This window comes from Myxocyprinus asiaticus, chromosome 4, assembly GCF_019703515.2.
Source record: "Myxocyprinus asiaticus isolate MX2 ecotype Aquarium Trade chromosome 4, UBuf_Myxa_2, whole genome shotgun sequence".
Lineage (NCBI taxonomy): Eukaryota > Metazoa > Chordata > Actinopteri > Cypriniformes > Catostomidae > Myxocyprinus > Myxocyprinus asiaticus.
The window spans coordinates 58,377,762-58,403,983 of record NC_059347.1 but is presented as its reverse complement, the minus strand read 5'-3'; the positions used below and the strand labels follow the sequence as shown (position 1 = coordinate 58,403,983).

At 37.8% G+C, this 26,222-nt stretch overlaps 3 protein-coding genes across 7 annotated transcripts in view; all 3 read left to right on the top strand.

Moving 5' to 3' along the window:
• The window catches only part of LOC127440017 (NAD-dependent malic enzyme, mitochondrial-like), a 714,514-nt gene that overhangs the window by 30,840 nt on the left and 657,452 nt on the right, over positions 1-26,222 (top strand). Inside the window, exon 16 of one of the 5 annotated variants that reach the window (XR_007897052.1) lies at positions 6,319-6,421. The exons of the other annotated variants lie outside the window; for them this stretch is intronic. The gene's annotated coding sequence lies outside the window, so the exon portion shown is untranslated. Of the gene's footprint in view, positions 1-6,318; positions 6,422-26,222 lie in introns of those variants that run through there. 5 annotated transcript variants of the gene reach the window in all.
• On the top strand, positions 3,147-17,082 carry elac1 (elaC ribonuclease Z 1). Its single transcript, XM_051696412.1, has 3 exons — positions 3,147-4,150; positions 9,239-9,715; positions 15,840-17,082. Exons 1-3 carry the CDS (start codon positions 3,994-3,996, stop codon positions 16,310-16,312), a joined length of 1,107 nt encoding a protein of 368 aa, XP_051552372.1. The 5' UTR covers positions 3,147-3,993; the 3' UTR covers positions 16,313-17,082.
• LOC127440027 (mothers against decapentaplegic homolog 4-like) overlaps positions 19,449-26,222 on the top strand; it is a 35,180-nt gene continuing 28,406 nt past the window's right edge. Inside the window, exons 1-3 of the mRNA XM_051696399.1 lie at positions 19,449-19,551; positions 23,189-23,534; positions 24,177-24,351. Of these exons, the coding sequence (XP_051552359.1) occupies positions 23,295-23,534; positions 24,177-24,351 (415 nt within the window). The 5' untranslated portion in view covers positions 19,449-19,551; positions 23,189-23,294. The remainder of the gene's footprint in view (positions 19,552-23,188; positions 23,535-24,176; positions 24,352-26,222) is intronic.

Below are 26,222 nucleotides of genomic sequence, written 5' to 3'. Positions count from 1 at the left end.
CTTTTAAGCACACATTGTAAGTGGAGTTTATATCAGCGCATGAGTCTTCATTAAGTTATTCTTTTTACATTATGTTTGTGAGGTAATAGTCTGATCGGTTCTTTTTGCCAGTTTATGCAGATTACGAGATCTGTGTTAAATATGTAAAGCTATTTTTAATATCAGCTCCTGTTTTTTACCTCTATGTTGGTGTGCAGTCGACAAACTGTAGGATAAAACTGTGTTCTTAGAACACTTAGGCATTTTATTGAAGTGAATAGATATGTAGACACGCTTTTTTAAACTTACAGACATTATTGAAACTCATAATTATTATAAGACTGTTATTATTGTCTTTTGATAAATGTCATGCTCAGCAGCTCACAAACTGTAGGGAAATGATAGATTTGCTTTGTTCTTATAATGCTTAAAACCTCTACTAAAGTCTCTTTCTAGGTCTGTAGACAAACACATTTTAAAGGATTAAAATTTTCTTTTGATCGTTGATTCAGTGACTAAATCATTTCACACAAGACACTCATTTGTCATCACCTTCTGGCATCACCAGAAATGGTCACTGAATCATTAAATGGATCTGAAAGTATTTTGGTGAACGAAGTCAAAACACTCGAGCCAATTGGATACATTTAAATCCCACAATGCACAAGCACAGAGTAAAAAATGCAAATGTGCACATGCACGATTGTCATTATTGTACTTGATTAAATAATTTATTCAGGAGCAGCTTGTGCTCAGTCTTTTATTGTCATGTGTGAAACAGAAGCAAGTGCTTCACAAGATGCCCTTTACTTTTCCAGCTAATTTTGCAATTATTTTGGGTGCGAGCCACCTACTGACAGCTGTGTGTCCCTCCCACACATTTCCGTCCACAGAACTGTCGCTCACTGGATGTTTTTTGTTTTTGGCACCATTAGGAGTAAATTCTAGAGACTGTTGTGTGTGAAAATCCCAGGAGATCAGCAGTTACAGAAATACTCAAAACAGCCCATCTGGCACCAACAATCATGTCTCTAGAATTTACTCCGAATGGTGCAACAAACAAAACACATCCAGTGAGGGTCAGTTCTGTGGTCGGAAATGCCTTGTTGATGAGAGAGGTCAACAGAGAATGACCAGACTGGTTTGAACTGACAAAGTCTATAGTAACTCAGATAACCGCTCTGTACAATTGTGATGAGAAGAATAGCATCTCAGAATGTTATTCTGAGATGTGGGTTGACGCTGTTTTGGCGGCATGAGGGGGACCTACACAATATTATGTTGATGAAAGTGATGTACTTACTGTATGTTTCCTAAAGTAATATGTACGTTTTCTTATTAAACTAACATAACAAACTATCCTGAAATTATGTCCTTCTTCATATTAATTATTAGATTAATTTGAAATCTTATGCTGCCCCCTAGTTTACATGTATAATGTGACAGCTATAATGAGACACAAGTGACTAAATTATTTACATTTTTATCGAATAGGTAAAAGCTTTATTTATTTATTTATTTCATTTTTATTTAGCATTGAACACACAATAACAATTTATTGAAACAGCAAAACAAATACAATGCAATGCACTTTTTTAACACTGGTAGGAGATAAAAAAGAAAAAAATAAGAAAAAATTAAGAAATTAAAAGAGGAGTCACACTATTATAAATCATAGGACAGGAAAGATCTCATTATAGCATATAATAAAGGATATACTTTTTTTAATTTTATTTATTTATTTTTTTTTTAGCATTAATAGCTCTAAGAGTATTTATTAAGTAATCAGCTTCTAAGAAGTATTCTGCAGATCTAGTCAATTTTATGAGGATGTTTTGTTTGTGAATATATCATTTTGTTGCATGAATTAAAAAAATTGACATTGATTTCCAGAGACTTGTTTTTGTTTTCATAATAACAAATAATGTCCTTAAGATTGAAATTATAACTTCACTAATTTGGAGACAAATTATTGACTCAATTCACACCAGCAGGTAAAAGTTTTAGGCCTATACATTATTACTTTTAGGTCATGTGACATAATGTAGCATCCTACTGTTTGACATGTTTATCATTGCATTCTGCGTACTGCTTCATACGGTGGCTCTGAACCGCACTGTGAAAATAATAATAATAATAATAATAATTTGTGTCTCAGTTCCTTCCTGAGCCTAAGTCAAATTTTCTCTCTTCAAAAAAAAAAAATAAATAAATTTTTCTCTCTTAAAAAAAAAAACAAACAAAAAAAATTCTCTCTTCAAAAAACTTTTTTTTTTCTCTTCAAAATTTTTTTTTTCTCTTCAAAAAAATGCATGCGGTACCAACCTTGCCACCAGGTGCCACTATCAGCAAACATGTAATCTTATGCTTTTAATCCTTTCTCTGTTGCTATATAGCTGAATAATACATTTATTATTTATTTAAGGGTTTGCAAACTTTAAGACAAAATCAGGTTACATATGTTTGATATGGCATTCGTTGTCGTGTAACAACTGGAGTTATTTTTTTGGAAAAATATTAGCAGTACCAACCCCCCCCCCCCTACTTTTATAGCTTCACGCCCATACTGCTAATAGCGATACTATAGGTGATTCCTCACCAGTTTGTTTGGGATGAGCATTTTACATCGGCGTAACTGTCTAGCTCATGTTTAGACAGCCCAACAATATTTGGATATTTATTTGACATTCTTCATCTGGAACTCTTCTCTTCTGCAGTAGACAGTGTGTTTCAAAAGCATAGACAACTTGTTATATTAAAATATATTATTGTAATTAAATTCCACCATGAAAGTCTGCACATGACATCCCCGTTCAGTCGCGAGGATTTAATTTATAAATGATCTTTTCGTTTAGAAATTAGATTACTTACAACAATATTAACATTACCAGATGTACCCCTAACACTACAAAAGGACATACATAATAAGAAAAAAATGTGAAGAGAGAAAAAAAAATTTTTTTGAAGAGAGACAAATGTATTTATTTATTTAATTTATTTATTTATTTATTTTTGAAGAGAAAAAAAAAATTTGAAGAGAGAAAAAAATTTAAGACTTAGGCTCAGGAAGGAACTGAGACACTATTTATTTATTTATTTATTTATTTTTACTGTGCGGTTCAGAGCCACCGTAGCTTCGCATTCTATAGAGTACGGCACAGGATGCAGTACGGCAGTGACAGCAATCAAGGGGTCGTTCACACCGAACACGCTTTTCCGTCCATCCGCGCTGTTTGTAAATGACTGTTGCGCTTCGACTCGCGTCTTTTGGCGTCTTGTGGATTTTAGACGCCGTTTCAAGTTAAAAAGGTGTTCACCTTTTACAAACGCATCTCTAGACACTTGCGTTCTGTTCGTTACGCTGCGTTCTGCTAAAGTCTTTCTAGCAAGTCAGTCCACTGTCGGCCATCTTTGGAACGCTCTCGGGAGGCTATTTCCAGTCATGACAGTGCAGCTCCTATATACTTGAATGGGGAAAGAGCGAAATCTCCAAAACGGTTGGTCAAAATTACGATCAAAGAACATATTTCAAATAAGCAATAAAATCTGTCAATATTGGAATCATAAATTGTGATTATTTACTTCATATTGAGCTAAAAAAAAAAAAAAAAAAAGCAATTTTCCCGGCTTGTATAGCTAATGCGCATGCGCGGTATCGAGTTGATTGACAGGCGATATCTGTTTCCAAAATGTGATTGGCCCTTTTAACTGTAAGGCGGGACTTCCTTTCTACATCCGTTGACCGTTTGGCTCTAGAGCTTCTTGGTTGAGCGTTCCAATTTCTCCCATTCATTTTAATAGAAGTGATCCATCTCTGCTAAGTCATCTCTGGCTCTGCTCGTTTTAGCTTAAGAAAGCGTACGAGCAAAATCAGACGAGACTAGACGATTATCGATCCTGTCGTACGTACGTACGTACCCCTGCCCGGATACTGAGAGTCTGTGTTGCGAGCGGTGTCACTTCATTCTAGCTGTTTTAACATATTTATCCATTACACACACTCAGAACAGCACAATGTCCATGGATATAACGTTTCTGGGGACCGGCTCAGCGTACCCGTCTCCCAATCGCGGCGCTTCAGCTCTTGTTTTAAGAACTGAAGGCGAAAACTGGTTGTTTGACTGTGGAGAGGGAACACAGACTCAGTTCATGAAGAGTCAACTCAAAGCGGGTGAGTGTCACACTCACTCTAACAACTTATGTTCAGTAGTTACATTTAAATATATAAACGGGTTCACACAGAGGAGCACTATGGCAAGCTCTTTTAACATGTATTACATCAACCGTACAAGTATCTATATTATGTTACAAGTACTTATTTCTACACTCAAAACAATGAATTTAAGATTTACGCATTTTAATTTCAAAACAAAATTCTGTCAAATTAAATTGCAAAAATTCAAATAAAATAAAATAAAGTATCAATATTTTAAGTTTTATTATTTTAATGTTGTTAAAGATTACGCAATGCAATTTGATGGAATTTAACTATGAAATTGAAATGTATAAATCTTAAAAAATAGGCTAAAATATTTTATTTGAGTAACTAGGGGTACAACGGAGCTAAGGGCTCCCCGGGGTAATATTTTATTTGAGTTGATATTATTCCCATATATACTCCCAAAACACTAAATAGCAACAAAAACTACCACAGGATTTTCCTAAACATCTGTTTGTCACTGTGCACTGCAAAATTGTCCTGATCTATGAGATCATTGCGTGTAATGTCTAAAGTTTGATTTTGAGGTAATTTTAAATAATATTTAATAATTTAAAAAAATATTAGAAGTGTATGTAGCTTAAGAATGTCCTGGAAATTATCACAGTTATTTTGAGACAAAATACTTATTTGTCATTTTCAGTTTTGTTTAAGGTGATTATATATAAAAAAAAAACAATTAAATAACTGTCCAATAATTGAAAGGATGGTATTTGGGGTAAAAAAAAAAAAAAAAAAAAAAAGCCCCCTGTTGCAGGGGCTAAAGGCCCCTATTAAACAAATTGTTTTTCTTAACTGGAGCAAATAGATTTGTTATGAAGAATGTTCAAAGTGACTGATCCAATAACAGAGATTCATTTGTTTATGGAATACTTGAGATGTTATGAAATGTCAAATGTGTTCGAAATTAACAGGAAATGATGCACTGTTTTCTGAAGTGGTTATTTTAAATAAGCATTATCTTAATTTGTTACTCAAAAAAACATCTCGCTCTCTCAGAAGTATTTGCATAGGTTGTCAAATTGTGCCCTATAACTATTGCCCCGGTATCTACACTATATCAATATAACCCCCCTAGGGGCCTTTTACCCCAAGTGAGAGAGACTTTTATCCAAGGTGTGGGGTAAAAGGCCCCCTCTCCACCTTTGGATTTGATTAAAAACAACCTTCTGTTGTTATTTCTTTTCACACAAATTATGTTGCTCCATCAATATTCTATAAAAATAAATGTATTTCTTGAATCTTGATAGTCTTTGTGACCAGAAAAAAAAGCAAAATTTCCTTAAGGTGTGCCTTTAGCCGTGTTGTACCCTAAGTACTCCAGTAGTGATTATCTTTTTTCAATTTTACTTGTTCATTAGATCCTACTTATTCCAGTAGACACTATTATCTGTTCAATATTCGCTAGTACTATTTTAATACATTAAAAGAATGTAATTTTAAGATTTAAGCATTTCAGTTCTATAACAAAATTCCATCAAATTGAATTGGGTAATCTTTAACACAATTTTTTTTTATTAAATGTATTAAAATATTAAATTATCAATTTCTGATGGAATTTTGTTATGAAATTGAAATGAGTTAATCTTAAAAACTGTTAATGTTTTTTTGTTATTTTTTAAAAACTTAGAAACTAATCTTAATTTATTTTTTCAGTGAACAGTAGTTACAAGTATTCCAAAAGTGATTATCGTTTTCAATTTTACTAGTTCTTGTTCATTAGATCCTAGTACTTATTCCATTAGACACTAGTCTGTCTATATTCAATAGTCACTTGTACTTATTCTTTAATACACTAATATATATATATATATATATATATATATATATATATATATATATATATATATATATATACAGTTGTGCTCAAAATTTTGCATACCCTGGCAGAAATTGTGAAATTTTGGCATTGATTTTGAAAATAGGACTGATCGTGCAAAAAAAAAAACCTGTCTTTTATTTAAGGATAGTGATCATATGAAGCCATTTGTTATCACATAGTTGTTTGGCTCCTTTTTAAATCATAATGATAACAGAAATCACCCAAATGGCCCTGATCAAAAGTTTACATACCCTTGAATGTTTGGCCTTGTTACAGACACACAAGGTGACACACACAGGTTTAAATGGCAATTAAAGGTTAATTTCCCACACCTGTGGCTTTTTAAATTGCAATTAGTGTCTGTGTATAAATAGTCAATGAGTTTGTTAGCTCTCATGTGGATGCACTGAGCAGGCTAGATACTAAGCCATGGGGAGCAGAAAAGAACTGTCAAAGAACTATGTGATAATAAAAGACCTTAAATAAAAGACAGTTTTTTTGCATGATCAGTCCTGTTTTCATAATCAGTGCCAAAATTTCACAATTTCTGCCAGGGTATGCAAAATTTGAGCACAACTGTGTATGTATATATATATACATACACAGTTGTGCTCAAATTTTGCATACCCTGGCAGAAATTGTGAAATATATATATATATATATATATATATATATATATATATATATATATATATATATATATATATATATATATATATATACACTATATTGCCAAAAGTATTCGCTCATCTGCCTTTAGACGCATATGAACTTAAGTGACATCCCATTCTTAATCCATAAGGTTTAATATGACGTCGACCCACCCTTTGCAGCTATAACAGCTTCAACTCTTCTGGGAAGGCTTTCCACAAGGTTTAGGAGTGTGTTTATGGGAATTTTTGACCATTCTTCCAGAAGCGCATTTGTGAGGTCAGACACTGATGTTGGATGAGAAGGTCTGGCTCGCAGTCTTCGCTCTAATTCATCCCAAAGGTGCTCTATCGGGTTGAGGTCAGGACTGTGTGCAGGCCAGTCAAGTTCTTCCACACCAAACTCGCTCATCCATGTCTTTATGGACCTTGCTTTGTGCACTGGTGCGCAGTCATGTTGGAACAGGAAGGGGCCATCCCCAAACTGTTCCCACAAAGTTGAGAGCATGGAATTGTCCAAAATCTCTTGGTATGCTGAAGCATTCAGAGTTCCTTTCACTGGAACTAAGGGGCCAAGCCCAGCTCCTGAAAAACAACCCCACACCATAATCCCCCCCTCCACCAAAATTCACAGTTGGCACAATGCAGTCAGACAAGTACCGTTCTCCTGGCAACCGCCAAACCCAGACTCGTCCATCAGATTGCCAGATGGAGAAGCGTGATTCGTCACTCCAGAGAATGCGTCTCCACTGCTCTAGAGTCCAGTGGCGGCGTGCTTTACACCACTGCATCCGATGCTTTGCATTGCACTTGGTGATGTATGGCTTGGATGCAGCTGCTCGGCCATGGAAATCCATTCCATGAAGCTCTCTATGCACTGTTCTTGAGCTAATCCGAAGGCCACATGAACTTTGGAGGTCTGTAGCGATTGACTCTGCAGAAAGTTGGCGACCTCTGCGCACTATGCGCCTCAGCATCCGCTGACCCCGCTCTGTCATTTTACGTGGCCTACCACTTCATGGCTGAGTTGCTGTCATTCCCAATTGCTTCCACTTTGTTATAATACCGCTGACAGTTGGCTGTGGAATATTTAGTAGCGAGGAAATTTCACGACTGGACTTGTTGCACAGGTGGCATCCTATCACAGTACCACGCTGGAATTCACTGAGCTCCTGAGAGCGGCCCATTCTTTCACAAATGTTTGTAGAAGCAGTCTGCATGCCTAGGTGCTTCATTTTATACACCTGTGGCCATGGAAGTGATTGGAACACCTGAATTCAATTATTTGGATGGGTGAGCGAATACTTTTGGCAATATAGTGTATATGTATGTATGATTTGCGCATTTCAGTTTCATAACAAAATTCCATCAAATTGCATTGAGTGATCTTTAACAAATAAAATGTAAAAAATACATATTTTAAGTTTCATGAATTCAATGTTTGATGGAATTTTGTTTTGAAATGTTATGCATAAATCTTAAATTTAGACTTAAATATTGTTTGAGTGTACTTATTCCTTTGCTACCATAGTAATGTACTACTTGTAGTAAATAACAGACATGAATGTCAAGATTTTAGGTTAAAATGTAAATGGAAAATGTATATTTTTCCACTACAAACACTTTCACTATTTTAATCACTTTTGACATTTCATCTAAAAGTCATTTTATGACATGCTTTTTAAAAAAAAAAAAATAATAATTTTTTATTTTTTATTTTGATAAGGTGATGATTTAAAAAGCAACATTCTGTCAGCTACTGTTTAAGTGTTCATAAATTGCTACCTTTATACTTTTTAATGGATGTTGGGACATATGCATTCAGAAAGGTAATAGGTTGACAGTTTTACAATTTTGCATCACAGGTCTTGTGTTAAAGGTCCTGAAACTACAAAATGCTTCTTAGAAAGAGAATTTAAATCTGATATTTCTACAAATATACACTTTTCAGATATCAGTTCTGTACAAAATCATGATACCATTTTATCAGCAGACATGATATCTTTATATTATGTAAAACGAGACTTTTAACTTGCTGAAAGGATGCTGATGAAAGAGAACAATAGGACAGTGACAGTGTTGACACACCTGGGCCCAACTTGACATTTTAGCCTGGCCAGACTTGGTCAGTAAATGTTTTTGTAATGTTTATGTAACCCGTTCCAAGTATTGTATGTCACATGAACAAAAAAATATGTTCAAAAACAATTTAATTTACCCAGCGTTTATTGGAAATGGGAAATTGACTTGCCGACGATGAAATGCTTTAAAGAGCACCTTGTGTCAGTGGAAGCAAGGAAATCTGACCTGGTGTATACAAAGGAGTTTGCATGGTCACAAATTTGCTTACATTTGATTAGTGATTGAGAAAAGTGCTGAAGCTTAAAGGGGTATTCACTCATGTTATGTCCTTATGTACTTCTCCATCCTCCAGTTCAGTAGCTCCTCCTAATAATCACCTGTCTCCTGTGACTGGCTGAAGATAAAAGGGGGAACAGTGACAGCAGACTTTCTGATCCCATTGTATCTGTTCAGTTGTCTCACGATGAGCTTTTGTTCCCTGATCAGGCAAAATCACCAAGATTTTCATCTCTCATCTCCATGGTGACCATCTCTTTGGTCTTCCTGGTTTACTGTGCACCATCAGCCTGAGCTGTACACCCCAACCGGATCAGCCTCCACCCTGCGTGGACATCTATGGCCCGCAGGGGTTACGGCACTTCCTACGTGTGGCATTAGAGCTGTCCAGCTCTCAGCTGATGTTCTCATATGCCGTCCATGAACTGGAGACATCATGTGACCAGTGCCCTGCAGAGGGGCATCTCAGTCCTACTCAGACCACCAGCAGCGATGCTCTTCATCCACAGGAGCAGCCTGGCAGAAGCATACACCTGGACCCTGACACTGACTGTTACAGCCTCATTGAAGACAAACAGTTTGTGGTAAAAGCGTTCAGGTTGTACCACAGAGTTCCATCATTCGGGTTCTCAGTGGAAGAGAGAGAACGTCCAGGACGACTCAACACAGACCTGTTAAAAGAACTAGGTAAACCATTACCACTAAAAGCACCACTATTGTGAGCATTAGGGACTAGAACAAATGACAAACCTTAAATATTAAACTTCTGTTTGCAACTTGTGCCACACAGTCATCAAAAAGGAAGAAAAAGAAATCAAGCAGATTTTGAAAGCTTTTAATTAATTTCAATTATTTTATGATTTACAGTATGTTGTAACAATAAATGTAACTGGGTGTTTCTTCGACTTCAGGCACTTTTAGCACTGTGGATTTTTTAGATAGTAAAGTCTTGTTAAAATATTTTTCACACAAATGTGTTTTTTTTTTTTTTTGTCTAAGTTGTCTACTTGTTTTTTAAGTTGTCTACTAATAATATCCAGCAGTGTATGTACATGCATCACATGAGATTTATGTTGTTTTTGTCATTTTTTTCTTAAATCCATGAAAATTCCCACCACAGTATCATTTCCAGCACATCTCAAATTCTGGATTGTGAAAATAGCGTGATGAAAATGGCAATTGTTTTTTTTTTATTTTTTTTCAATTTGGAATGCCCAATTCCCAATGAGCTCTAAGTCCTCATGGTGGCGTAGTGACTCGCCGGAGGATGAATCTCAGTTGCCTCACCATCTGAGACTGCCAGTCCGTGTATCTTATCACGTGGCTTGTTGAGCGCATTCCCGTGGAGACCTAGCGCGTGTGGAGGCTTCACACTATTCTCCACGGTATCCACGCACAACTCCCCACGCGCCCCACCGAGAGGGAACCACATTATGACGACCACGAGGAGGTTACCCCATGTGACTCTACCCTCCCTAGGAACTGGGCCAATTTGGTTGCTTAGGAGACCTTGCTGGAGTCACTCAGCACACCCTGGATTCGAACTCGCGACTCCAGGGGTGGTAGTCAGCGTCTTTACTCGCTGAGCTATCCAGACCCCCGGAAACTTGACTTACAGTGATACCTAGTGGTGTGGATGCAGCATCATTCAAAATGAATAGTTTTCAGTTACAGACAGGGCCGTATTAATGCACGGACTTACTGGAGCATAAGCCCCAGGGCCTGCGGCTGCGGTGGGGGTGGCCCAGTCGCGGTGTTCTCCCGTCGACGTTTTTCGGGGGTGTGCGTATGTAAACGCGTTCTGCGGGAGACGCTGATGTAAAAACAGAGAGGGTGCGCAATGGCTAAACCGTCCATGTAGCGTGTGATCATCGAGTGGTAACGTTCTGCTTCCCAACACCATCATTAGCTCATTAAATGTTATTTGTTGAAAATTTTACAAACACAAATGTTTTATGATATACAGTACTGTGCAAAGTCTGGCACATTTTATTTTCACAAAAACATTTGTCTTTATATGATTAGTTCACCCCAAAATGAAAATTCTCTCTTCATTTACTCACCCTCATGCCATCACAGATGTGTATGACTTTCTTTTACAAAGCACAAACAAAGATTTTTAAAAGAATATTTCAGTTCTGTTGGTCCTCATGTCCACATGTGAATGGTGACCAGAACTTTGAAGGTCCAAAAAGGACATAAAGGCAGCATAAAATTAATCCATATGACTCAAGTGGTTTAATTTAAGTGTGGGTGAGAAACAGATCAATGTTTAAGTCCTTTTTTTACTGAAAATCTGCACTTTCACTTCCACAAATCTGGTATGGAAGTGACTTTCACATTCAGCCACCTACTGGTTGGGGCTGGTAAAAGGTGGAGATTTATAGTTAAAATGGACTTAAATATTGATCTGTTTCTCACCCACACCTGTCATATTACTTCTAAAGACATGGATTAAATCACTGGAGTCGTTTGGATTACTTTCATGCTGCGTTTATGTCCTTTTGGACCTTCTGAGTTGTTCACCATTCAATTGTGAAGACCAACAGAGCTGATATATTATTTTAAAAATCTTCATTTGTGTTTGCAAAAGAATGGAAGTCATTCACATCTGGGATGGCATGATGGTGAGTAAATGAGGATTTTTATTTTTGGGTGAACTATCCCTTTAAACGTTCATTTTATATGTTCTGCTTTTAGTGTATCTGTAGGAAATATTATTTTAGATTTCAACATTCCCTTTACAAATACAATTGTATAGAAGAAGAACAAGGAGCCCTAAAACAGATGGTATGGCCCCCACAGAGGCCGGATCTCAACATCATTGAGTCAGTCTGGGATTACATGAAGAGACAGAAGCAATTGAGCCTAAATAGATAGAAGAACTGTGGAGAATTCTCCAACAAGCTTGGAACATCATGTGTCCAGGTGTACCTTGGAGAATTGGTGCTGTTTTGAAGGAAAATGTTGTCACACCAAATATTGATTTAGCTTTTTTTTATGTTACTGGACTAAATGAAAACTATTTATGGCATTATGTTTGAAGACATCCTCACTATGCAACTTTTTTTACCAGTGCCAAAAACATTTGTTCAGTACTGTATTATTAATTATATATAATATTATCATATTATCACAATATATTGTCACTGAAGTAAAGGAGTGCTTGGTCATACAGCTTGTTTTCCATACAGATGAAGAATAATTTAAAATAACTGAAGTGAATAAGTATATAACTTATTTTTAAGAATTAAACTTTTTTTTTTTTTTGTAAACTTTAAGAAGTCACTACCGAACATTCTCTGCAGTTAAACTTTTTGGAGGTTTTAATCTAAAATGTTATGTTTTAATGTATGAATGTATGTATAGATCATAACATATTGTTATGAAATATTCAATATCTGAATTCTTAATTGTTTTAAATAGTTATTTTTATTGTGGGACCACAGTTTGATCCAGAGACTATTTAGCAGAGACGGGCCACTTCTATTAAAATGAATGGAAGAATTTGGAATGCCCAACAGTCAACAGATGTAGAAAGGAAGTAAAAGGTTAAAAGTCTTACAGGTAAAAATGCCAAACATCTTTTAGGTACAGACATGGCCTGTCAATCAACTCAAGAACGCGCATTAGCTATACAAGTCAGGAAAATTGTGTTTTTAGCGTAATATGAGGTAAAGAAATACATTTTATGATACCAGTTTAAAATATGTTATTTGATCATAATCTTGGCCAACCATTTTTGAGATTTTGGTGTTTCCCCATTCAAGTAGATAGGAGCTGCACTTGCATGACTGGAAATGTAGCTTCCCAAGAGCGTTCCAAAGATGGCTGACAGTGGACTGACTTGCTAGAAAGACTTTGTTTGAACAAAGTTCTCATTTGGTTAATTAATTTCATGTTTATTTCCACTTTTCTAAAGACACCGGGAAGTTTGTTACTTTTGCACGTCAGTTGGTACCAAATTTATCGTAAATGTAAAATACTGTGCGTTTTAGTGCAAACTTATTGATGAATCATGAAATCTGCGTGAAAATGTTCCTATGCACATTTTAAGTGAATACAACATGATCATACGGGAGATCGGCATGTTGTTTCCGATACTTTTGGTACCCTAAGATCAGCCACATTATTCCGACTCACTGACAAGTGGCATCTCAAGTCAAGTAATTGTATTTTTTTTTTTGTATAGCACTTTTCACAACACACACAGTTTCAAAGTAGCTTTACAAAAAATCATGCATTAACAGAAAATAAAACTGTAATATCTATAAAGTCTTAGTCATCATTGTGTAGTTTGATTAAATATGTTTGTAAATTGTGAATAAAAATGAATAATTAAATAATAATTGTATTTAGAACCCCAGTGAGCAAGCTGAAGGCGACTGTGGCAAGGAACACAAAACTCCATAAGATATTGGTTAATGGAGAAAAATAACCTTGGGAGAAACCAGGCTCACTGTTGGGGCCGGTTCCCTATAGCTAAACAGCATGAATATAATGCCAATATTAGTTATTTGTGTGCAGTGCAAGTCATGTTTTAAAATTAGTAAACAAAGTAAGTGTTAAGGGCCAGTGCTTATAGAAAGATTTTGTATGAACTGTAAGATAATGACTAATATCTTTGAAGTCCATCCTGGATTAACAGCAGAAGTTCACATAGGTGCAATTGTCCTTTGTTAGTTGGCTGATGAAGATTTTTGTTGGCAATTAATTGATAGTCTGTGTATTCCATTTTAAGTGTGTTGTCCATCAATAAACAAAGATGATGCAGGCAGAGATCAATGAGGTGCATCGCAATTCAACTGGCAGGTCATTTTGGAGAGGTCTCCTAAGTCCAAAGTTCAGGCAGTGGCATATGAAGTATCCCATGTTTTATGGTTGAAGCTGGCATCAGTTCATCCTCTAAAGTCCATTGTAATAGACTGAAGTGATGTGTGGCTAGCACCGGCTGCATTTAGTCGTCATCACTCAGCGACACGTAGTCCAACTCCAAGCAGGAATGGAGCTGGATCTGGCCTGCTCTGGTAATCTCTGGATATGAATCCCGAGGTTTAGACAGGGAAACAAATATAGTAATATTAGCGTAGATGCCATTCAATTTATTGCAGAGATTATAGATATGAGAAATGTTTCTGGTTCCGGCAGACCTAACTAAATCAGCCTAATTGTGAGTTGATGGATAAATTAGGTGTATGCCTGGCTGAATTGATGAGTCTTTAGTCTAGACTTTGAGTGAGTGTTTCTGCGTCCCGAACATTGCGAGGAGTTAATAATATTAAGAAGAGGTTCTGAGATTACAGGGAATACCTCTTTTAAGAGCTTAGTTGGTATTGGATCTAACATACATGTTGTGGCTTTTGATGTTTCAGTAAGTTTGTCAGCTCTTCATGACCTATGACCACGAAGGATTGAACTGTGACAGATGATTGCATAATTCCAATTTTATTTCTGATGATTTCAATTTTATCAGTAAAGAAATTCATGAAGTCATTACTATTGTGCTGCAACGGAATATCTGGTTCAGTCGAGGCTTTTTTTCCAAACTAATTTAGCCACAGTACTGAATAAACTCCTAGGATTGTTGTGGTTATTTTCTGAGTTTGCTAAAATATGCTGACCTGGCAGCTTTTAGTGCCTGTCCGTAGCTACAGACACTATCCTTCCATGCACCGCAAAATACCTGTAATTTTGTATTCTTCCACTTACGCTTCATTTTCCGAGCTGCTGTCTTGAGAGCATGAGTGTGATCATTGTACCATGGTGCGGGGCTTTTTTCTTAAATTTTATTTAATCGAAGGGGGACGACACTATCAAGAGTGCTAGAGAGGACTGTATTTATATTTTCTGTTATTACATCAAGGTATTCTAGACTTTTTGGCTTACTGAGTATATGAGACAAATCTGGAAGATTATAAGTGAAGCTAAAAAAGAATAGTTCTACCTGAATGATAGTGTGGTGTAGATTGAGTTACATTAGCTGATCGCAGCATACAAGAGACAAGGTAATGGTCTGAGATGTCATCACTGATATCTAGGTGATACAGTCTCTATGTGTTGTGGTTTATGTGATCTGTGTGATATCTCAAGGCAGCTAGCAGACGTTCGGATTAGCCAGTTTGTCTGCTTCCTGTCCTGGGCCCCAGTTAGTCAAATACTATCACCTATGTGACCGCTTTGCATCGGCTCCAAGGTGTTTACCTTCCACTTTGTAGATTGACCCGAAGTGGGTTACGTCAGCAGCGTGGGAAACCAAGGTTCAGATCCTGGAATGAAACCAGGAAGTAATCTTGTTTACAATAATCAGTGACAAGTGTGATTCGGAGGTTGCATTTTTCCCTCTAACATTACATTTCTTCTCCACTAATGGTTAGGTTTAGGTTTGGGTTGGGGGGGTTCAGTTTATAAAATATGCATTCCTTTTCACTGTATTACAGCCTGTACACCTGAAAACTACTCACTTTATAACTCACTTTTGGCACCCCTCCGTGGACATTACACCCAGAAAATGGAGCAGAAAACACATGCCCATACGCCCAACAACACTTACCACTTTGGCCACTGGGGACAGTGTTTTGAATTTCGGTAAGCAAAGACCAATTTTTAGCAAAAGAAATGTCAACCTTCTGTTTCCGATTTCACTGTGAGATCTGTCTGGTGAATGAGACCCATTGTTCCTCCGCGAGTAACTTGAAATTTCATGTTTCAACCACAGATGTTGATAGTGAGCCCAGAATTCTGTAGTGTACCTTTAAGGAGAGTGCTGTTGTCTTTAAATGACCCCTGTAAAGTCATTTTTTGTCTCTTGCAGGTTTGAAGCCGGGTCCACTTTTTGGCCGTCTGAAAAATGGGCAATCTGTGACGCTTGAGAGTGGCCGTATACTGACCGCCAGTGAGGTGCTGGAGCCGCCACTGAAGGGCCGTAAAGTGTGTGTGTTTGGGGACTGCAGCACAGCGCTGGGGGAGGGGTTCAAAAGGGCGTGTCAAGGGGCGGACGTGCTGGTGCATGAGGCCACTCTGGAGGACGGGCAGAGCGAGAAGGCAATCGAACATGGACACAGCACTCCCAGTATGGCTGCTGCGGTGGCGCTCGCCTGCGAGGCGCGCACGCTGGTGCTGTATCACTTCAGTCAACGCTACAAACCCGAAACTCTGCGGCGTGATGGGGAGGACGACGTTACGGAGCTCAAGAGACAGGCTGAGATTGTGCTGCAAGGATCGGGCACAGAGGTCATTCTCGCCGAAGACTTTCTCATGCTGCCTATTGCGCTCAAGAAGAATTAGTCGTAGGCACTTGTTACACTTGTGTATGAAAATGTTTTATTGTTAAAGGGATAGTTTACCCAAAATTTTAATTGTCTCAACATTTACTCACCCTCATGCAATCCCAGATGTGTATGAGTTTCTTCCTTCTGCAGAACACAAATGAAGATTTTTAGAAGAATATCTCAGCTCTGTAGGTCCATACAATGCAAGTGAATGGTGACCAGAACTTTAAGCATAAAAGTAATCCATACGACTTCAGTGATTTAATCCATGTCTTCAGAAGCAATCTAATCGATTTTGGGTGAGAACAGACCAACTAATTTTTCATACTTTTCATATCATATAAGTTTTGGTCACATTCACTTGCATTGTATAGACCTATAGAGTTGAGATATTCTTCCAAAAATATTAATTAGTGTTGTGCAAATGAAAGAAAGTTATACACATCAGGAATGGAATGAGGTTGAGTAAATGAGAGAATGTTCATTTTTTGGTGAACTATTTCTTGAAACCATTTCTTCCTTTCTTGGAACACAAAAGGAGCCTCAGTTACCATTCAGTTCCATTGTATGGAAAAAAGATGCAATAAAGGTGAAGGGTGACTGAGGCTGTCATTGTGCCTAACATCTCCTTTTGTGTTCCATGGAAGAAAGAAAGTAAATGGGTTTGGAATTGATGACAGGATTTTCATTGTTTTGAGGATCTTTCAAAACTATCCCTTTAAACACTCATGGCCATATTTCAATACTAGGAATTTTTTTTTAAATAAATACATTTTTATTACATTATAGAGTGTTACTGAGTCAGGGTTGAATTTGAGCACACATTAATGCTTGTAAACTCAAGGTGCTTACAGACTGGTGTGAACTGTGTGGGCCTGTAAAGTATACATAATCAGCTGAGTGTATTATTCATTATTTATCAAAAACAGATTGGTGGACGAATGGCTTCGAGACAGTAAGGCTTCATTTTATGAGGTGCAAAATATTAACGTCATATGCAATAAACCGGGGTATTCAAATTTTTCAGGTTAGAGGCTACTTTTGTAAAATGATGTGTTGCAGTGAATAGAATGACCCAGTGAGTAATGATATGTCATTTGGTTTTAAGCTGTCTCAAACCGTTAATTGTATTGAAGTTATGATAATGATACTCATACAGTTTCAAATACTTTTTAGGACAACAAGGCATGAGACACCTTTATCTCAAAGTGCAAAGTCCTGGGTTATGTTTGAAACGAAAAACCAGTTTTTTTTTTTTAACACCATGCCAGCTTCTATGGCTATTTTCATGGTTAAATTTAGTTCAAAATATAATTATACTAGTAGAAACCTAAACAGGATGTTTAAAGGTGAAGTGTGTAACTTTTCCTATGTTAAAATACTTTCTCCTATCCCAGCTTAATATGCCCAGACAACTATAAGTAAACCTGTAAGTTAATTTTCACAAAAACTGTAAGCACTGTGTCTCTATGGCACTATACAAATTGCTCTGTTTGTTTTGATCGGCCCATCCAGCTTGACACAACAACATTGACTCAACCAATGACGTGAGTTGGAGGCGGGACTACACTTACTTTAGCAATTCCGTTCGTTGGCGCATCTGGTGCAGAAATGACACGATTCAGCTTTAAAAACACAAAAACTTTTTCAAGGGTGTAAAACAATTAATAAACAAAACATTTTTATCTAGAACTAGAAATACCCAAGTCCAATAAAGTGAATGTTTCACACTATTTCTATTTACTATAAAGCTGCACTTTCACATTCTTATTTTGCTTTTTGGTAATTTGCATTCTTCGTGCATATCGCCACCTAGTGGTCAGGGCAATTCAAAGGTGGAAATTTATAGTAAAAAAAATTACTTATTGATCGGTTTTTCACACACACTTATCCTATCTCTTCAGGAGATATGGAATTAAGCACTGGAGTCATATGGATTAGTTTTAGGCTCCCTTTATGTGCTTTTTTGGAGCTCCAAAGTTCTGGTCACCATTCACTTGCTTTGTATGAACCAACAGAGCTGAGATGTTCTTCTAAAATCTTCTTTTGTGTTCAGCAGAAGAAAGAAAGTCATAAACATCTGGGATGGCATGAGGGTGAGTAAATGATGAGAGAATTTTCATTTTTGGGTAAACTATACCTCCAACCCTTAGTTAGGGTTGACACCCGTCCCGTAAAACACGGGATTGTCCCATATCGAATCAATACGAGATGTGACTTGTCCCATATTTTAGCTGGTCAGATGGTGTCACGGCTAGACCGTTCCACATTGTTATTTTAACATTGATATACAGGTATATTGGAAATGTTTGCCTATGGTGGGTAAGGGACATTCTGAAAACATCTGAATACTTGACTTATTTTAAACTTCAAAAGTGGCAAACCTACCCATAATACATTGCATTTTACATTTAGTAAGTGACATGCAATTATCTATATTTGTAATTTGGCAAATTATATTAACATGTAAATAATATACAGAACTTAAATTGCATAATTATAGAAAATTGCAGCTTGTTCTATTACACATAATTCCTAATTTCTAATTGAACCCTCCCCTCCTAGTTTTCATAGATGCAAAATCATCAATGACTTGTCAAATCTGCCCAGCAATCACATGGTTGATACTTATTTTCACAAACCACCGAGTCGATCCTGTGTCACGGTGTACCTTTACTGTTGATTATGGTTATCTTATGTTTGTTCAGAATGTAAGAATGCATTATGAACATCTATAATTCTAACCATTTAGTAGCCTGTAAGGAACAACTCGGGGCACCTTTCTCCCATCGCGATCTCGCGAGCTCTGTGGTGCCGCCCCAGAGAGCGTTGCCACCCTGGGCGCCTGCCTATATCGCCTATGTCAGGATCCGCTACTGATTCCAAGCATAGAGAAGATCTGAATAGACTACTATGTACGATGTTATATGTTGCAGTGCATGCATACTACAAAAATAGTACGAGTAGCATGGTAGAGTGCTATTCTGAAAACAGCTGCTCTTCCTGCAGAGCTTAGTTCTATTGAGTAGAGTTGATTAGTCTCGTGCATTCCTGTTCTATAACACTTTTACTTTGTATAATCAACAGCAATGGCCCATGATTGACCTTTTAACTTAAAAGGTTCAAAAGCAGCTTAACAATGGCAGTAGTAAGCTTGTACCAAAACAGCATATGTGTGGGCGGGGCTTACACACGCACCCGGTGACATCACGCATCTTACGTAGAGACAATGTCCGTTCATTTGCGCCATGAAACGTAAGTGATACTCGTATCTTTTTCCTTTTCTGACATTTTACTTAATATTTTACTACATCACTAACATAGTCACTTCATTAGTTTATTCCGTCTACATTTCGGTGAATATCTGTGGGAGTCAGCATGTTAGATAGCTTGTTAGATTCTGGAATCGCGATTGTTTTGTCAGTGACGTGATTTATTATTGTCCAGTTTCGCATATTTGAACTGTTAGAATGTGTGTTATAATTATTTTAATTAATATCGTGCGCTGTTAATGTATATGTGATGTATTTATGAGTCAGGATGAGTTTATTGCTTTGCCATGTGATTCCAAGATTAAAACAAATGTTTTTAATAGACTGACTGATCAACAATTCACCATTAATATAAACTGAATTTAGTGTAAATCACTTCAGATCATTAGTACTAATAATATGTGCTATGTTATTTTTATTTTTTATTTTTTTAGAAACAGCCTTGTAATGGATCTAAATTCTGTTAGTTCTATCTATCTATCTATCTATCTAGCTGTCTATCTAGTCTGTCTGTCTGTCTGTCTATTATTTTATTTTTATAATTAATCATCTATCCATTTTTTTATAGAAAATTACCTGCAGTATCTATCATTATTTTTCAAATATTATTATAGATATTTTAAATTTTTTATAACAATATTATTTGTTTATAATAAAGTATTTATCTATCTATCCTTTTGATTTTATAAAAATAAAAAACTATCTATAATTTTTTATTTTATATGAATCTATATCTGTCTGTATGTCTGTCTGCCTATCTATCTATCTATCTGTCTTTTTATCTACTGTGTCTGTCTGTATGTCTGTCTATCTGTCTGTCTGTCTGTCTGTCTTTTTATCTACTGTATCTGTCTGCCTGCCTGCCTGCCTGCCTGCCTGCCTGCCTGCCTTTTTATCTGTTTGTCTCTCTTTCTGTCTTATCTGTCTGTCTGTATGTCTATCTATCTGTCTGTCTGCCTGTCTTTGTATCTGTCTTATCTGTCTGTCTGTCTGTATGTCTATCTATCTATCTGCCTGCCAGCCTGTCTTTTTATCTGTTTGTCATTCTGTCTTATCTGTCTGTTTGCCTGTCTGTCTTTCTGTCTTATCTATATATCTATCTGTCTGTCTGTCTGTCTGTCTGTCTGTCTGTCTGTCTGCCTGCCTGCCTGCCTATCTGTCTGTTTGTCTCTCTGTCGTTTATCAGAATCAGAATGAGCTTTATTGCCAAGTATACTTACACATACAAGGAATTTGTCTTGGTGACAGGAGCTTCCAGTACACAACAATACAAAAACAGCAGCAAGACATTTAAAAAATAATTAAAATTGAATAAAATATAGATAAATATTGAAAAGAAAAAAGTATGTATAGAATACACAATAGACATATATATATGAATATATATACATACATACACATACACATATGTAGTGCAAATCTAAATACAAATCGGTTATGTACAGTGCAAGGGAATGTAATGGCAAAAGAGGTAGGATAATATAAAAAGACTAAGCTGTGTATTGCACATTAATTATTGCTCAAAGGGGTAGTTTTAACTGTTCATGAGATGGATAGTCTGGGGGAAAAAACTGTTCCTGTGCCTGACGGTTCTGGTGCTCAGAGCTCTGAAGCGTCGGCCAGAAGGCAACAGTTCAAAAAGGTAGTGGGCAGGGTGAGTGGGGTACAGAGTGATTTTTCCAGCCTAGTTTAAGTGTATAGTTCTTAAAGGGGGGGCAGGGGGCAACCAATAATCCTCTCAGTAGTCCGAACTGACCTTTGTAGTCTTCTGATGTCTGATTTCGTAGCTGAACCAAACCAGTCAGTTATTTAAGTGCAGAGGACAGACTCAGTGACCGCTGAGTAGAACTTTATCAGCAGCACCTGTGGCAGGTTGAACTACCTCAACTGGCGAAGGAAGTACAACCTCTGCTGGGCCTTTTTCGCAATGGAGTCAATGTGGATCTCCCACTTCAGGTCCTGTGAGATGGTAGTGTCCAGGAACCTGAATGGCTCCACTGCTGCCACAGTGCTGTTTAGAATGGTGAGGGGGGACAGTGTTGGGGGGTTCCTCCTAAAGTCCACAATCATTTCCACCGTTTTGAGCGTGTTCAGCACAAGGTTGTTTTGACTGCACCAGACAGCCAGCTGTTCAACCTCCCTTCTGTATGCAGACTCATCGTCATCTCGGATGAGGCCGATGACAGTGGTGTCGTCTGCAAACTTCAGGAGCTTGACAGAGGGGTCCTTGGCGATGCAGTTGTTGTTGTAGAGGGAGAAGAGTAGTGGGGAGAGCACACATCCCTGGGGGGCACCAGTGCTGATTGTACAGGTGCTGGAAGTGAATTTCCCCTGTCTCACAAGCTGCTGCCTGTCTGTCAGAAAGCTGGTAATCCACTGACAGATAGACATGGGAACAGATAGTTGGTGTAATTTAGTCCGGAGAATAGCTGGGATGATGGTGTTGAAAGCAGAACTGAAGTCCACAAAAAGGATCCTTGCATATGTCCCTGGTCTGTCCAGATGTTGCAGGATATGATGCAATCCCATGTTGACTGCATCATCCACAGACCTGTTTGCTCGATAAGCAAATTGAAGGGGATCTAGAAAGGGTCCAGTGATGTCCTTCAGGTGGGCCAACACCAGTTTCTCAAATGACTTCATGACCACAGACGTCAGGGCGACAGGTCTGTAGTCATTAAGTCCTGTGATTTTTGGTTTCTTTGGGATGGGGATGATAGTGGAACGTTTGAAGCAGCATGGGACTTCACACTGCTCCAGTGATCTTTTGAAGATCTGTGTGAAGATGGGGGCCAGCTGGTTAGCACAGGATCTAAGACATGCAGGTGAAACGCCATCTGGGCCCTGTGCTTTCCTTATCCTTTGTTTTTGAAAGACGCGGCTCACATCATCTTCACAGATCTTAAGTGCAGGTTGAGTAGCAGGAGGGGGGTTGCAGGAGGTGTTGGTGTTTGTGTGAAGTGAAGGTCAGAGTGGGTGTGGGGTGTGAGATTGGGCCTTTCAAATCTGCAGTAGAACCCATTCAGGTCGTCAGCCAGTTGTTGGTCCACCACAGGGTTGGGGTAGGAGTCCTGTAATTCGTAAGTTGTTTCATGCCACTCCACACTGATGCAGGGTTGTTAGCTGAAAACGTATTTTTCAGCTTCTCAGAGTATCTTCTTTTAGCCACTCTGATTCCCTTATTCAGTGTGTTCCTGGTCTGATTGTACAAGACTTTATCCCCAACTCTGTAAGCATCCTCTTTGGCCTGACGAAGCTGCCTGAGTTCCGCTGTAAACCATGGTTTGTCGTCGTTAAATGTTAAATAAGTCCTAGTAGGAATGCACATATCCTCACAGAAACTGATATATGATGTAACAGTATCTGTTAGCTCGTCCAGGTCTGTGGCTGCAGCCTCAAAAACACTCCAATCAGTGCAGTCAAAGCAGGCTTGTAGTTCCAGCTCTGCTTCGTTGGTCCATCTCTTTACAGTCCTTACTACAGGCTTAGCAGATTTTAATTTCTGTCTGTAGATTGGAAGATGAACCAGACAGTGATCAGATAATTTATCTATCTATCTATCCATCCATCCATCCATCTGTAGTGCAAAGTGTTTACACTCTCTCTCTTTGTGTCTATAGAGCGGTGCAGATCACGTTTCGAAATGAAGGTGTGAAGAACAACGCACAGGAGATTTAAGACGTTGATGTGTTTATTCTCGCCTGCGTTTGAGTCCATTCGTGCAGTATGTCTGTGTCCAGCACCCCCACCAGTAATGATGCCTGTCTAAGCATCGTTCACAGCCTCATGTGCCATCGACAGGGTGGAGAGAGCGAGTCTTTTGCCAAGAGAGCCATAGAGAGTTTGGTGAAGAAGCTGAAAGAGAAGAAAGATGAGTTAGACTCTCTGATTACTGCCATCACTACGAATGGATCTCACCCCAGTAAATGTGTGACTATACAGCGCACGCTAGATGGCAGACTACAGGTCTGTATTTAAGTAGTATATCTTGACACTCATTTGTAGTGGTACTGTACATAAAGGAATAGTTCACCCAATAATGATAATTCTCTCATCATTTACTTGCCCTTATGCTGTCACAAACTGGTATGACTTTCTTGCTCTGTGGAACATAAACAAAGATTTTTCGAAGGATGTATTGTGTTGTGGACCATACAATATAAGTCAATGGGGTCCAAAACTTCTAAGCTCCAAAAAGCACATAAAGGCAGCATAAAAGTAATCCATAAATCTCATGTGGTTTAATCCATGTCTTCTGAAGTGATATGATCGGTTTTGGAAGAGAACAGACCAAAATGTAACTCCTTTTCACTATAAATTTGGACATCAGCAAAAGTTTGAGACGGCATAAGGTTGAGTAAATAAAGAATGAGAGAATAATAGTTTTTTGAGTGAACTATCCCAAATCAAGTGCAACCCTACATTTTTTTTTTCATTCTTTTCTCGGAAATTCAGTCAAATAAAATATGAAGCAAATGATGTTACATGTTGACTTGATCAAAGATGTTACATTTTAGGAAGTATTGCTCCAGCTCTCACTATAGAATAATTTGTGACTAGAGTTCTGGTGTGATTATGTGTAAATATGTTTTTTGTTTGTTTGTTCAGGTGGCTGGTCGTAAAGGATTTCCTCATGTAATGTATGCTCGACTGTGGCGATGGCCAGACTTGCACAAGAATGAACTTAAACACATGAAATACTGTCAGTTTGCCTTTGACCTCAAATGCGACAGTGTTTGTGTGAACCCGTACCACTACGAAAGAGTCGTGTCCCCTAGCATTGGTGAATTGTTTTCTGTTTTCTCTAGCTGTTATTTGAAATTTTATTACACAAACATTTAATTTTGAGGATATCAGTTACTGTATACTATACTTCTAAAGGCTGATTTATAATTCTGCGTCATTCCTACGGTGTAGCCTAAAATTTTTTTAACAACGAATGCTATCATCATATCCACTGATCAGTGATTGTGTCACATTGTATTTGGATTAGTCTTGTTTTTCAGGAGCATCTGCTGTTTTTATATTCTGTACATTTCATGGAAGTTACAAGCCCAGAATCAACAAAAGACTCTTCAATATACTCTTTTTGTTTTCCTCTGGTCTTTTACTATATACAGTTGAAGTCAGAAGTGTACATACACCTTAGCCAAATACATTTAAACTCAGTTTTTCACAATTCCTGATATTTAATTGTAGAAAACATTCCCTGCCTTAGGTCAGTTAGGATCACTACTTTATTTTAAGAATGTGAAATGACAGAATAATAGTAGAGAGAATGATTTATTTCTTTCATCACATTCCCAGTGGGTCAGAACTTTACATACACTTTGTTAGTATTTGGTAGCATTGCCTTTAAATTGTTTAACTTGGGTCAAAAGTTTGGGTAGCCTTCCACAAGCTTCTCACAATAAGTGGCTGGAATTTTGGCCCATTCCTCCAGACAGAACTGGTGTAACTGAGTCAGGTTTGTAGGCCTCCTTGCTCTCATAAGCTTTTTCAGTTTTCCCACAAATTTTCTATCATATTGAGGTGAGGGCTTTGTGGTGGCCACTCCAATACCTCGACTTTGTTGTCCTTAAGCCATTTTGCCACAACTTTGGAGGTATGCTTGGAGATATTGTCCATTTGGAAGACCCATTTGCGACCGAGCTTTAACTTCCTGGCTGATGTCTTGAGATGTTGCTTCAATATATCCACATAATTTTCCTTCCTCTTGATGCCATCTATTTTGTGAAGTGCACCAGTCCCTCCTGCAGCAAAGCACCCCCACAACATGATGCTGCCACCCCCATGCTTCATGGTTGGGATGGTGTTCTTCGGCTTGCAAGCATCACCCTTTTTCCTCCAAACATAACAGTGGTCATTATGGCCAAAATGTTCCATTTTTGTTTCATCGGACCAGAGGAAAGTTCTGCAAAAAGTAAGATCTTTGTCCCCATGTGCACTTGCAAACTGTAGTCTGGCTTTTTTATGGTGGTTTTGGAGCAGTGGCTTCTTCCTTGCTGAGCAGCCTTTCAGGTTATGTCAATATAAGTCTCGTTTTAATGTGGATATAGATACTTGTCTACGTGTTTCCTTCAGCATCTTCACAAGGTCCTTTGCTGTTGTTCTGGGATTGATTTGCACTTTTCGCACCAAACTACATTCATCTCTAGGAGACAGAATGTGTCTCCTGCCTGAGCGGTATGATGGCTGCGTAGTCCCATGGTGTTTATACTTGCGTGCTATTGTTTGTACAGATGAACATGGTACCTTCAGGTGTTTGGAAATTGCTCCCAAGGATGAACCAGACTTGTGGAGGTCCACAATTTTTTTTCTTAGGTCTTGGCTGATTTCCTTTGATTTTACCATGATGTCAAGCAAAGAGGCACTGAGTCTGCAGGTAGGCTTTAAAATATATCCACATGTACACCTCTAGTTCAGTACACCTCCTGTCAGAAGCTAATTGTCTAAAGGCTTGACATAATTTTCTGGAATTTTCAAAGCTACTTAAAGGCACAGTAAACTTCTGACCCACTGGAATTGTGATATAGTCAATTAAAAGTGAAACAATCTGTCTGTAAACAATTGTTGGAAAAATTACTAGTGTCATGCACAAAGTAGATGTCCTAAACGACTTGACAAAACCATAGATTGCTAATATGAAATTTG

Excerpts from the sequence above, each read along its gene's own strand:
- elac1 (XM_051696412.1), top strand. The coding sequence starts at position 3,994 with ATGTCCATGGATATAACGTTTCTGGGGACCGGCTCAGCGTACCCGTCT. Across the intron at positions 4,151-9,238 it reads GAAGAGTCAACTCAAAGCGG|GCAAAATCACCAAGATTTTC; the intron begins GTGAGTGTCACA and ends TTCCCTGATCAG. Across the intron at positions 9,716-15,839 it reads AGACCTGTTAAAAGAACTAG|GTTTGAAGCCGGGTCCACTT; the intron begins GTAAACCATTAC and ends TGTCTCTTGCAG.